Source organism: Phascolarctos cinereus, unplaced genomic scaffold, assembly GCF_003287225.1.
Source record: "Phascolarctos cinereus isolate Bilbo 61053 unplaced genomic scaffold, phaCin_HiC Scaffold_2;HRSCAF=192, whole genome shotgun sequence".
NCBI classification, from domain to species: Eukaryota; Metazoa; Chordata; class Mammalia; order Diprotodontia; family Phascolarctidae; genus Phascolarctos; species Phascolarctos cinereus.
This window is the reverse complement of record NW_027555625.1, coordinates 144824617-144838249: the sequence shown is the minus strand read 5'-3', so window position 1 is coordinate 144838249 and position 13633 is coordinate 144824617. Positions and strand designations below refer to the sequence as shown.

Here is a 13633-nt window from a genome sequence, read left to right as displayed (position 1 = left end):
TTGTTTCTTCTTTTATCAACATGTTCTCTATGACCTTTATTTTGCTGAAAACACTATTTTACCAAAACAAAACTGAAATTACTGACTCCCTCAAGCCAGATTTTAAAAGACACTTTCAAGGACTAAGGTTATCTGAATTTTTTTTTTTTTGGTATTTGAAGAGATAAATTTGACTAGATTTATCACTGGTGCTCATCTGGATAATGATTCTAAGAAATACAGCAAAACACTAATATTAGCAGGGCATCCAACAATTTCTAGTGAATATCATCTTTAGGGAAGGGGTTTTTACTATATAGAGGCAAATAAATATAATAATTTTAGCCCAAGAAGAGAAAGAAATTAAGAGGCAGTTGTAGCAGCCTGATCTATGCAGGATGGTGTGAAGTGGACAGATCAATGGATGCGGAGTCATAAGACCTGGGTCCAAATCCTGCCTGGGACACATTAGCTGTATGACTTTGTGCAAGTCACTTATAGGCTCAAAACCTCAGTTTTCTTATTTGGAAAATGGACATGCACAACCTATTTTGTAGTGTCACTGGTAGGAAAAGGCTTTGCAAACCTAAAAGTTCTATGTAAATATGAACTACTATTATTAGGCTACCAGGAAAGATGTATTAAAGTTCATAAGTAAGCAGAGCGGTGAGGAAACATGATGTGGTCAGGAGCATTTGTGCTGATTGACCTCCTCACCTACCATGCTTCATGCTCCCTTCTCACCTCCTCCCTCCAATATATATTATATGCATCAAATATTTTTTCAGTATCTCCAGCATACAAAGCACTATGTTAGATGATGAAAGAGGTAAATAAGGCATTGTTCTTGCTCTCAAGGAGCTGACAATCTAGTGCCTCTGTTGGTGCTCCGAAGCATGCAGGGATCTGTAGAGAATATGGGATAGTTTTCCTCCCAGTGACTAATTGTTTAGTTAGTTCCCTTTGGGGATGTGAAAGCTACCCCTGCCCTGAAGCATCAGCACAGATAAAAAATTCATCAGCTGGATAAGCCAAAAGATGTCACAAATTCTTAAGAGTTAAAAAAAAGAAAGAATGCTTTATGAAAGGGCACATGAATGCAGGTCATCAGTGATTTCCCAGGTCTCTTCCAGCTGTAAATCAATGATTCTGAGAAGCACCTAGTGATCCTTTCCTATGCCATTATCTGGCTACTACTACTATTACTACTAAATAGCATTTATACAGCACTTTAAGGTTTGTAAAGCACTTTGCAAATTTTGTCTCATTTTAACCTCATAACAACTCTGGGAGATAGATACTATTATTATCCTTTTACAGATGAGGAAACTGAGGCACACAAAGATCACATGACATATCCAGATTCAGAGCTAGTAAAAGTTTCTGAGGCAGGATTTCAACTCAGTTTCATGTCCCACACTCTTATCTAAACACTGTGCTATTTGCCTGCTTCTTTTAAGATCAGGAAATAATATGTTATGTTGAACTCACTAAAAGAGACAGTTCTTGCATCAGGAGATGATGAAATGAAAGACTCTGAAAATACGGAGTCTAAAAATGTTGGCTACACCTTTTATCAAGAAAAAAAGGATCACGTGAAGATACTTCTCTTGATCTGATGCTTGTCCCTGTGTAATATTTACCAGATTTATTCAGTTTCTTTCCTATTGATATCTGCAAGGTAATTTTTGGGGAAGGAAGAAGGGGGTTGTTCCAGTATCTAGAATGGTAGGTGGGAAGGTTAAACAGCAGAAATAGTCATAGACCACATGGTGCTTCCTCACCATTCTGCCAGCCATGGTACTGCCATTAACCTCTGAGAAGAACCTTACCCATATTTTCTCAAATCAAATCTACTGATGTGCCCAAAATCACACAGCGATCACTGGTTCATCACTAATTAAAATCTGAAGCTAACATCTCTCCATGTTTCAAAAGCAGTTTCTTTCTATTTAGGCATGATGGCTTTAGCTACACGTTAGTTTTTTCTCTGTTGGGGAATGGAATTTTCTGATTCTCTTCTTTTGCCAAATCTACTGGAAGATTCTTCTTTCTCTTGAAAATGTTTTTACTAGTTACATCTCCTTTCCAGCTTTGTCATTTTTAATCTTTCTCCAATCCAGTTATATTTCTTTATGTTTATCTTTGGGGTTTTCTGGACTACAATAGTTTCTTTTTGTGGTTTCCTACCTGAGAAGAGAGAAGAATAATGTAAGGAGAGGGAATACTAAATTGCTAGTATTAATAGAAAAGGGGTTATCAACACTGATTAATTTACTTCCTTTCAAGTTTTAGGAATGTGACTTAAATAAAATACTTTGGATAAGGATAATGCCTTGGTAGATGCCAAGACCCAGGCCCACTACTTTCACTTACACAAAGCACTGAAGGGGCCAACATCTCTGTACTATAGCCAGGTTCCCAGGGAAGGTGGAAGGAGTGAGAATAAGGTAAGGATGGGGATGGATAAAAAGCAATGGAGAAGAGAACTACCTAGGTCTTCCCTTCCTTCAACCCACATAGTTAACTCTTCCCATACCCTGATGAGAGTAAAGTACATTCCTCTTAGAGGAGCTATGGGTGTTGTTTCAAAGTAGAAACAAAAGTTGGTATGAATGGACCAGATCACAGGTTCTTACTCTGATGTCCGTGAACTTTTAAAAAATTTAATATTTTGATAACTGTATTTCAATATAATTAGTTTTCTTTGTAATCCTATTTACCTTATTTTATAAATTTTTAAAAGTTATTCTGAAAAAAGGCTCAAAGGCTTCCCTAGACTGCCAAAACAACTGATGATACAAAAAAGGTTAAGAACCTTGGACTGCATAGATGATTTTGAACATTTCTCTAGCGCTAACATTCTGTGATTATGGAAGGAATTTTTTTCTTGACTTTTTCCACCCTCAAATGTATACATTTTAAAAAGCAGTTTCTTTCTGCAGTGTAAATTTCATTTTGGGGTATGTGGTGATATACACTCAATTCAACTAGATTTGATAAGCATTGATTAAGCAACTACTATTTAAAAGGGAGGTGGAAAACTTGGGGAGAAAAGCAAAATGAATGAAGTCAAGGTACAGTGACAAAAGTCAATTACATTAAGAAGATGACAAATTTTATCAGGCTCATGGCAATAATAGGAAGAACCTCCTAGAAAGGAATTCTAATAGGCAAACAAGTCAAGTCTTGGATATTGCTGAAAAAGGAAAGCTCTGCATATTCAGGAACAAACTATAGAAGTATAAAAAGAAACCAAGTTGGCTGAATCCAGAGTTCTCTACAGAGCAGCAGAACAAAAGGAAAAAGGAAAAAAAGCATAAAAAGGGGAAATTAGGGCAGAAAACTAAATAAGAATATAAAGAAAAACATGACTGTAGCAGCAAGATTACAAATGGTAAGGCTGTCAAGGCAATGAAACCATTAAAGATGGAAGAAACAATAAACATGTTAAAACATATTTCTGAGAGGAATCAGAGAACACTGCATTCCCTGATAAAGTGAGGAAAAACTAACAAGAAAAGTAAAATAAGAGGGTTGAATTAAATGATTGTGAAGCTTCTAGCTCTGTGTTTTAAGATCTAAGATTGTAGAAAGACAAAGGCTTTTGGTATCTTCTTTTTCTCTTTTCAGAAAAAAGAGTAGGTTTCAATTGTAACAAAAGGATAGAAAGAGCAACATAATCAGAAAAGGACACAATGCTCAATTACCCCCATATATCCATTAAAAAAAAGAAAATGGTACTATGGTTTGCAAATGATACATGCAAATTTAAGTTGCAGCAAATCTTTGGCAAATGCTTTGTTATTTAATAAGGGAAATTCTTCCACTACAGATAATTCCTTAGATGCACACTTGGCACACTAGAACATTATAAAGACAGGAGTAGGCGACCTCTAGTCCTGAGCACGGTTAAATGCATCCTACTCACTGGGTAAACACTAATAAATGACTTCTGTCATAAGTAAAGTGTATCATGGTTTTAAAAAGGCTTTAACAAACACAATAACTGTTTAAATTAGAATTTCTCAGTAAAATAATAATAAATTTTCCCTATTTTTTTTCAAGCAGAAAACTTAGGTTTTCCTTTTTCAGAAAATGAGAGAGACCCTAAGACCACTTGTTACACAGAAATTAAAATAATTTTTGTAACAAATTCTGGTAATATTTACCCCTTTAAAAATAAAAATGGCTGCTTTTCCTCCTCACAAAAGTAGCAGCAACATATGAGTTGTCTTTGCCTTTAATATTGTAGGATCACAGATTTAGAGCCGAAAGGACTTTGGAGTAATCTAGTGTGATCCTTTTTTTTTTACAGAAGGGGAATTGAAGCAAGGTTCTCAGGGGCAGAGCCAAGGTTTGAATTGAGGCCTTCTGACTACCATATCAGTCACTCTTTCTAGGCTACCACATTGCAACTTACCTGTCTTCCTCTAACTTTCCTTTTTCTGTCTTCATCTCTGTGTGCTTCTGCCTTAACTATTACCATTATATCCTATTTTTTTTCTTTTCCTTCCTTTATTTTTCTCCATGATAAAAGTAATCAATCTAACAATTTAAGTATATTTTTTACTATTAATAGCATTTGTTGAAAAATATTAATTTTCTCATTCTCAGAAGGAAGAAGAGTAAAACATTTTGTATTTCTCTTTCTTTAAAAAAAAAAAGCACCTGTAAATCCCATTTGCTTGTTCGTTTCTACAAAGATATATTTTCCTGGTAGCTACATGTTACAAGTTCTAAGCAACATGAAAAAGCCTATTTATAAGTTGATAGTGATGATCATGCCATCTTTAGAGAAAAAACTAAATTACACTGCTTTTTATTTAGATGGCCTCTGAAATAATTTTTCAGGTAATCAGTAACTTGAAGCTCTCTAGACAAGTGTAAATGAATTTAAATGTGAGGCTTGCCAATTTTGTTAGGGGTGGCTCAGTCACCACTGGTCAAATGTTAACATGGTTGTTTGTATTATCAGACATGAATGCACTAAGCACTTGCCTTCAAGGGAGTGGCCCTATAGCCAAGTTAATATCTCACATTTGCCTGAGAGGAACTTTGCCTTTTTAAAAATCCATTGTCCATAACAGATAGGTACCAACCCACAATGAGGATGAATACTGACACATACCATTCAGCAAAAATCTGGGCAAACTCAAGTGAGCTGTTGGCAACAGGAGAGATGAAGTAGAAAGGGATGTTTGAAAGGCCGGCGGAGTCGATGTACTGATAGAGGCATTCCAAGAGGTCATAGATCACTCCAGATGGGTAGCAGGGGACCAGGACATTACCACCATTCCGCACTGTCAGAGCTAGAAGCAATGAAGGTAAGAGGAAAAACGTAAAAAAGAATCAAAGGACTATTTCTGAAAAGGGGCACTGTGAAACTCTTCTAAGTAATACTCATCTTTTTTTCATTTTCTTCCTCTTACTTTTATAAATCACTTTATATGGCCTAACAACTTCCTACTTCTTATACAATAATCAATTCTCTTCTGTCCTTCACAATCCTCTGCCAGGCTCATTCAGGCCTAAAGATCAAAACAAACTCAGGGTGGATTTCTGGCTCATTTAGTCATCTTTCTTTCAGACTTCTATCACACCAAAGGTGGGAAACAATAGCACAAATAAGACAAAAGCAGGAGATAACCCCTGAATTATTTATATACTCAATTCTTGACTATTTGCATAAATATAATCCATTCTGAGGATTACCTGATACTAGAGGCAACAGGGAATCACTGAATTTAAGGACTGATATGGCCAGACCTGAACTTTAGGAAAACCACTTTGGCAGCTATGTGTAGGAGGGATTTGCAGAAGGGGAAAACTTGAGGTAGGGAAACCAGTTGGGAAATTATCACAATAATCCATGTAAGAGGAGATGTGGGTCTAAATATGAACTAGGGTGATGGCCATATGGGTAGAGAGAAGGGGAGATGTAAGAAAAGAAGCAGGGATAGAAATGTCAACATTTGGTAAGTGACTAGATCTATACGGTAGGAGGAGGGAAGGACACCAAAGTTGGGTTGGAATTGTTATAATTAAGAAGAAGGGTAGACAGGAGAGAATAAGCATTTATTAAGCAGCTGGATGCCTACTAAGACTGTGGAAGCTGAAGTTAAAAAAAGGGGAAAAAAAAGGTCTAAGAAAGAAAAAGTTACCAATACCCTCCAGAAATAACCATCTAGGTGTACATATACAAAGAGAATAAATAACATACAAGGAGTATATCATGTTACTTTTTTGTTCAATAATTACAACAGTTTCCTGTTGTCTAACATAGTAAGGTTCAACTCTTCCGTCCGATTTATTTCTTCAATGAGTTCAGTGCCTGGCTCACAGTCTTTCTCTCCTCCCTAATTCCGGCCTTCATATTAGGGGACTTCAATATACATATTGGTACTCCTTCCAGTTGCTCAATTTCCTCATTTCCCATGAGGAAATTTTTTCCTCTCCACATTCAGCTACATTCAAAGATGGTAAAAAGATGGTTACCCACAAATATTCCACTTGCCAGCACCCACAAATGTTCAAGTCCACATTCATAGACTTTAAAATTCTTTTATCTGATCATAATTTGTTGTCATTTCATCTTTGCCTCTGCCTTGCAACCCCGAAACCTGTTCTTTGCCCTTGCCATAACCTCCCATCCCACCACCCCTTAGTTCTTTGCCAGGTGAAAACCCCTGCACTGGATAGACTTTCCTCCATTCTTCATCTTGACCCCTTGGTGAACCAGTTCAACTTCACACTATTCTCTTCTCTAGAGTCCCTTGCCCCCTAATACTACTGCTGATGTTACCTTGCCAAATTTCAGAGATGGATTACTTCCAACATCCATTGCCTTCACTCCTACTAATATGTTGCTGAATGAAGCCGGAGAAAATCATAAAATTATACTGATCTGGTCCATTACAAATTTATCTTATGTAAGTTTAACTAGGACCTTGCTACTACAAGGCAATACTTTTATACCTCCCTAAGTGACTCACTATCCTATACCACAATAGTTTTTCCAAACCTCTTCATCCCTCCTGAAACTTCTCATGGCTCCCCTTCCCTGCACCCTCTCAGTTGAAAACAAAATGAAACTATTTGCCAAGAGCTCCTTCTCCCCTCCTCCTCATCATACACACACACACACACACACACACACACACACACACACACACACAAATGCATTCTACGCTATCTCCTCCATTACTCACACCTCAAATAAAGAGGTGACCCTTCCCCTTTCCAAGGCAAACACATCTACAGACAAAGTGATTCCATTCTATTCCATCTTCTCCAGCAGATTGTTGCCTCCATCATCCTCACTTTGTCACTTATCTTCAATCTCTCCCCATCTATTGGTTTCTTCCTTGCTGCCTACAAACATGTCCATCTCTCTCTCATCCTCAAAAAAAAAAAACCAACCCAAAAAACAACCCCCCACCCCCACCTCATACGCCTTCCTTCTTCCTAAATTCCCGATTACTGTTAAGGGCACCACCATCCTCCTAGTCATTCAGGCTCACACCTTAGGGGTCATACTTGCCCCCCCCATCCCCCCATATCCAATAGATGGTAAAATTCTGTTAATTTTATCTATGTTGCATCTCTCTATAGATGGTCCCTTCTCTCTGATGCTGCCACCTGTCCAAGTCCTCATTGTCTCGCTCCCGGACTATTGCAATAGCCTGCTGATTGATCTCCCTGACTAAAGTCTCTCCCCACTCCATTCTATCCTCTACTCAGATGTCAAACTGATTTTCCTAAAGCAAAGTTCTGAACATATCATCCCCTCCATGTCCTGCCTTTAATAAACTATCAGCTTGAAGAGGAAATGTAAAAGCCTATTTGGGGTTTAAAGCCCTTCCTAACTTGGCCCCCTCCTACCTTTCCAGTTTTCTTATAGCTCATTCACCTCAAATACACTGTGATCCAGAGACAATGAATTCCTCACTCTTGTTCAAATAAGACAATTAATCTCCAGACTCCAGGAATTTTCAACCAGCTGTCCCTCACACCTGGAATATTCTCTTCTCTGCTTCCTGGTTTCCCTGGCTTCCTTCAAGTCCCAACTCAAATCTAACCTTTTTTTTTTTTTTGGTGAGGGCATTTGGGGTTAAGTGACTTGCCCAGAGTCAACACAGCTAGTAAGTGTTACGTGTCTGAGGCCGGACTTGAACTCAGGTCCTCCTGACAGAGCCAGTGCTCTGTCCACTGCGCCACCTAGCTGCCCCCAAATCCAACCTTCTATCAGAAAGCCTTTCCTAATCTCTCTTAATGCTAGTGTCTTACCTTTGTTTGATTATCTCCACTTTATCCTTTAAATAGCTTGTTTGTACAGTTGTTCACGTTTTCCCCCCCATTAAGATTGTAAGCAACTTGGGAATAGGGATTGTTTTTTGCCTTGCTTTGTGTCCTCAGTGCTTAGCACAATGTCTGTGACATAATTAATGCTTATTGACTACTTGACTGCCTTTAAAGGCTCTGACAAAATCTGGCACCACACAATTTATACACTCTGACTGCCCATTACTCTCAGCACAGCCTTCTGCTCCAGCCAGGCTGATCTCTTCAAGATCCACACGGATCCTATGCACATTCCCAACTCTGATCTTGCTTCCTAGAAGAAATCCTTTTTCTTTTCTCTTTTGCCTACACAGGGATAGGCAGTGTGTTGTAACAGTGTGGTATAGTGGGAACAATGCTGAACTTGGAGTCAAGAGATCTAGGTTCAAATCTTTGCTTTGCAAACCATAAAGTGATATATAAATGTGAATTATTATTCCCCATACTTGAAGACTCAATCCTTTTTCATTTATTTATTTTTTAGTGAGGCAGTTGGGGTTAAGTGACTTGCCTAGGGTCACACAGCTAGTGTCAAATGTCTGAGGCCGCATTTGAACTCAGGTTCTCTTGACTCCTGGGCCGATGCTCTATCCACTGTGCCACCTAGCTGCCCCTTTGAAGACTCAATTCTTTTTCTGAATATTTCAACTCATTGATTTCACTCTTCTCTGAACTGCTAAAGAATCTGCTGAAAATCCTAACAGGTTTCAAATTTGGAAGTATCATCCAAGGAAAGTGAGATCCTGAGGGGTTAGGTATCTTGTTCTAGGTTAGAGGGAAGTTGATTACATCCAGCTCAGTGCCTGGACTCTGCCTGGAGGGTGGTTAGATACCTTCTTTCCTTCCCTCCCTTCCCCTCTCCTCCCCCTCCTCTCCTCTCCTTTCCTTTGATTTTTAGGTTCCATAGAAACTTAACAGGCACCCAAGAAAGTCTTATTGATTATACTAACTTTTATTCAACTATGTCAAACACAAGATTATACTTTTAAACAGAACAGGCTGCAGCAGCTAGATGGCGCAGTGGATAGAGCACCAGCCCTGAAGTCAGGAAGACCTGAGTTTAAAGCCAGTCTCAGACCAAACACTTGACACTTAATAGCTGTGTGACCCTGGGCAAGTCACTTAACCCCAACTGCCTAAAAACAAACAAACAAATAAATAAATAGATGGATTAATGAATAAAAAACAAACAAACAAGTAAGTAAGTAAGTAAGTAAATAAATAAATAAATAAATAAATAAATAAATAAATAAATAAATAAAGCAGAACAGAAAACAGTCAAATAAATCTCCCTATCCCAGGGTTAGAATTCTAGTTGAAAATGTATGATAGATTTAGAACTGGAAGGGACCTTAAGGTTCTCTAAATTTACTGATGATGGAATCAAGACCTCGAGAAGTTAAGTAATTTTCCCAGGGTTACACAGGTTAAAAGTGCTAGAGCCAGGCTCTGATTCTGACTCCATGTTCTATTAGGTACCTACTGGCTACATGGTCCATAGTGATTAGAGGGGCTAACTGGAATTTTGGAAAGCACTTAGCCAAGCAAATATAACAGAATTTTATTTTCAATACCCCTCCTAGAAGTAATACTGCTAAGTTCCAATGGATAAAGTATCTAGGCTGCTTACATCTCTGGAAATGAACCTAATATCTCTATCACATACTGCTAGATTTTACAGATGTTTTCATCATTACAAAAAAAAATAAAATTCCTTCTGGGTAGTATATACAATGTAATGTTCTATTGGTTACTCAAACTACACATACACACACACACACACACACAATTTTTTAAAAAATCACTTTAAATATGCCATTGTCATGAGTTCAGACCCAACATCACTCCACTTAGGCTACAGTTTGCTAAAGTCCTATAGAGCAGACTTCTCATTCCCCACCTCCTATACTCCCCAAATCCAATTAAAAAAGACTCCCACAAGAACAAATAATAATTTTCATTATTTATACAAATGGACAAACAATGGCAGAATTTGTTATAGAAATGCTAAAAATTCTACCTCCTCAGACCCATAGTCTGGACCAGCAAGTTGGGCTGGTGGGGAGATGAAGGCTAGAGGACAGAATTAACTAAAGGGGATAAATATCTTTTCCAAAATGCAAAAGGATATGATGCAAGAAACATTGGGCTGTGAGGAAGGGGTAAGTACAGAGGTGTAGTTATACTACTTCCAGTCCAGGACTCATATTCATCACCCAGAGAAGCAACTCCTGTACAGCAGGGGTCAGCCATTTTCACTAACTGCCAAACAAATGTCACCCACAGGACAGGAAAACCTAGCTGAAGCAGTGAGGCACCCTGAGAGATAGGAGGCAATGGTTATGTTAGGCAGGTCAAACCACCACCACTGCCACAACTATCTCCCCTTACACCTTGACAGAGACAGCCCAGGTTAGTCCGGGGGGTGGGGTGGGGTGGGAGGGAAGCTTTGGGGGTTAACAATGTTTCTCTGGTCCAGTGCCCTCAGACCTCATCCTGGGAAGTAGCCTCTGTAGAAATGCAGCCTAGCAACTGCTCCTACAGGGTTCTTAGCCCTAGCCACTGAAGACCCAGAACAGAAAGTTGTCTTCAAAGTCCTTGGGAGTGCCAAATGGTTCAACATCTCTTAGGATTTCATCAGTGGAAATGACATTAAAGAAGAGGCATTAACGTCTGTTTGCAGCTGGCACCTTAAGAACCATGGGCTTTTTCCATCTGACTTGGAGTTGAGCCCTTCCATTTTTCATTGGTACCTCTAGTACTTAGCACAGTGCTTTGGATACAGTAAGAGTTTAACAAATGCTTCATTTGCTCATTCCTTCAAGTATTTAAAAACACCTATCCTGAGATTTTTTCACGGCTACATACCCAAATTGCTGCAAAATTCTCCTACCATGCCATCAGGATTTGCTGTTGGAATCTGGGTGAGTCCTGTCAGAATGAGGACATCACTGTTTTTGAGAGAGGCTTGGTCCATGGGCTGAAAGAGACCAAAGAAAAGTAAATTAAGGGATTTTAACAAAGAATTTTTTACATGCAAAAAAAGAAAAAGAGAAAGAAAGGCTAGGTTAAGAAATAAAGAGGTTCCAATGAAAGAGAAACAGCTTAAAACCGTCTCAGGGATGCTAAAGGCAGAATGATGACCAAGCAAGTAGGCTTGTCTATAAAAATGCCAATTTTGTCTCAGAGAATGAGGAGGCCCTTTTCCTTTCCATGGTTAACCTCCTATTTCTTGCCTACATTAGGATCATTGCCCAGTCATCTCCTCCTTTTTCAAAGTCAATCTTTTCTCTACTGGCTAACTTTTTTCATATTTCCCATCTCTGTGTCTTTGTATTTGTCCCCCAGGCCTTAGAATTCCCTCTCCTCCTCCCATCAGTTCCTTAATATCCCTACTATTTTTCAGTGCTCAAATCAAATGCCACCCACATGAAGCCTTTCTTCATCCCACTCCTCATTACATTTGTATTTATTTCGCATATCCTTATATACACACACATGCTTAATTTCCCAAAAGAATTTAACCTTCCTGAGGGAGGGAACTGTTTCATTCATGTCTTTTTATACCTGACCCCTAGCACAATGCCTCGCACGTAGTAGACACTTAATGAATACTTGTCAAAATTCTCCAGAACAGTTGATACCTGCTCACTCCACTACTCGAATATCTGCTTGCTCCTACAATGCTTACAAGATGACTTTTGTCTTCATTCTATTTAGAGTGTTTTCTCAAAGGTCAAAGGTTTATAACCAAATCCAATGACCTTTTCTCAGTCTATATCCTTTTTGGCCCTTCCATCACATTTGATAATGTAATACTGACATTGATAATGTCCTTCCCTTCTTAAATCTTTCACTTTCTGTGGCTTTTGTTATATTCTGCTCTCCTAGGTTTTTGCTTACCCTCTTTCTATAAAGTTATTATGACAAACTTTGTCAAATGCCCTTCTGAAACAAGTTGTCCCTTCAAAAGAATGCTTTCCTCCCCATCTTCTGTTGTTATGTGGATGGCTGAAAAAAGGAAGAAATTCCTTGAACATTAAAAAATGGCGTGTCTAGTGTCCTTCTGTGTGTGGTGTGAGGTAAATGGTGGCGACTGGCTGGTCTCAGTCCTGGTGGCAAGGTGCCAAACTCCAATACGGATGCCAGCTGCAGGAACCTACATCACTCCCAGCACAGTGTGACTGGTTCTCTTATGCCTGGTTCCAATGAAGCAGAGTTCCCTAGAGAAGGCTTTGAAGTGACCACATCGGTGGCTTGTTTGGGCAAGGCTTATCTGTCTATATACAAATGGGCCTATGGCTCCAGATACGGGCAATTAAACAGATATTTCCACACCATACAGAGAAGGAAAAGTAGGCAAAGGAGAAGTCTGGTGTGCAAGTGTATCAGCTAATGGCAATGGAGTAAGTGGCAAAGGAGAAACAGGAATGACAACAATAACATCTTGTTATGACAGGAAACAGATGACAAGAGGTAAACTTGGAACCTGAGAACAATGTTAACCTTCCCAGTTTTAGCCTACAGTATTACCTTCCTAAGAAAATTAAATACCTGCCAGCAACGAATAAAGAGATAAATGCTAAGACAGCAATAAAGTAATACTTCCTTGGATGGTGATAACATATATGATTAGATCATACCAGACATGCATAATTTCAGCTTCCATAACACTGAAACACCTGATTTCCAGTGCTGATATAAATAATGAGGCTTACGACGCCTTTAATGCCACTTTCCAAATCAACCTGTTACCTCAAATTCTCCACTCTGGCACCAAAAGGTAAATGGACATATTAGTGGTATCAAATGAACGCTCACCAAGAGCTTCATACAGGAACATTTTATGCAACTACCCATGTGAAAAGGAAATGTATTTTCGGCTGCAGGAGCCATAGTACAAAATTACACTACAAACCTAACAGTTCACCGCAACACTTGTCAATGAATAAAGCAAAAACAGCACTGATTAACCTCAAAACGTTGAGGCATTGTTAAGGATACTGCAGAAAGTGAAATGCTTGTACGTTCTCCCTTATAATTGTCATGGGAAGTTCTTCTAATATAGTGGAAGCTTTCCTCATTTTCTTCTGCTATTGCACAAACATTAGTGGAGCATTCTGGCTGTCTGCCCATTTTCTTCTAGCTTGGGCAAAAGTGATCTGTATTTACACATATGGATACATTTCCACAGATGGGTTGTTATGCAGAAACTATTTTTCCATTTTTTCCAGCTTATAGTAACTTCCCTCTTCAATCTATTCTCCACAGAGCCATCAAATTAATATTCCTAAAACACTGATCTTGACCA

General features: G+C 38.7%; 1 protein-coding gene across 1 annotated transcript in view; it reads right to left on the bottom strand.

Annotated features, from left to right (window-relative positions):
• INTS9 (integrator complex subunit 9) overlaps positions 1-13633 on the bottom strand; it is a 131163-nt gene that overhangs the window by 35911 nt on the left and 81619 nt on the right. The window contains exons 9-10 of the mRNA XM_020988805.2: positions 11191-11302; positions 5111-5291 (exon numbers count right to left, since the gene is read on the bottom strand). Of these exons, the coding sequence (XP_020844464.1) occupies positions 5111-5291; positions 11191-11302 (293 nt within the window). The remainder of the gene's footprint in view (positions 1-5110; positions 5292-11190; positions 11303-13633) is intronic.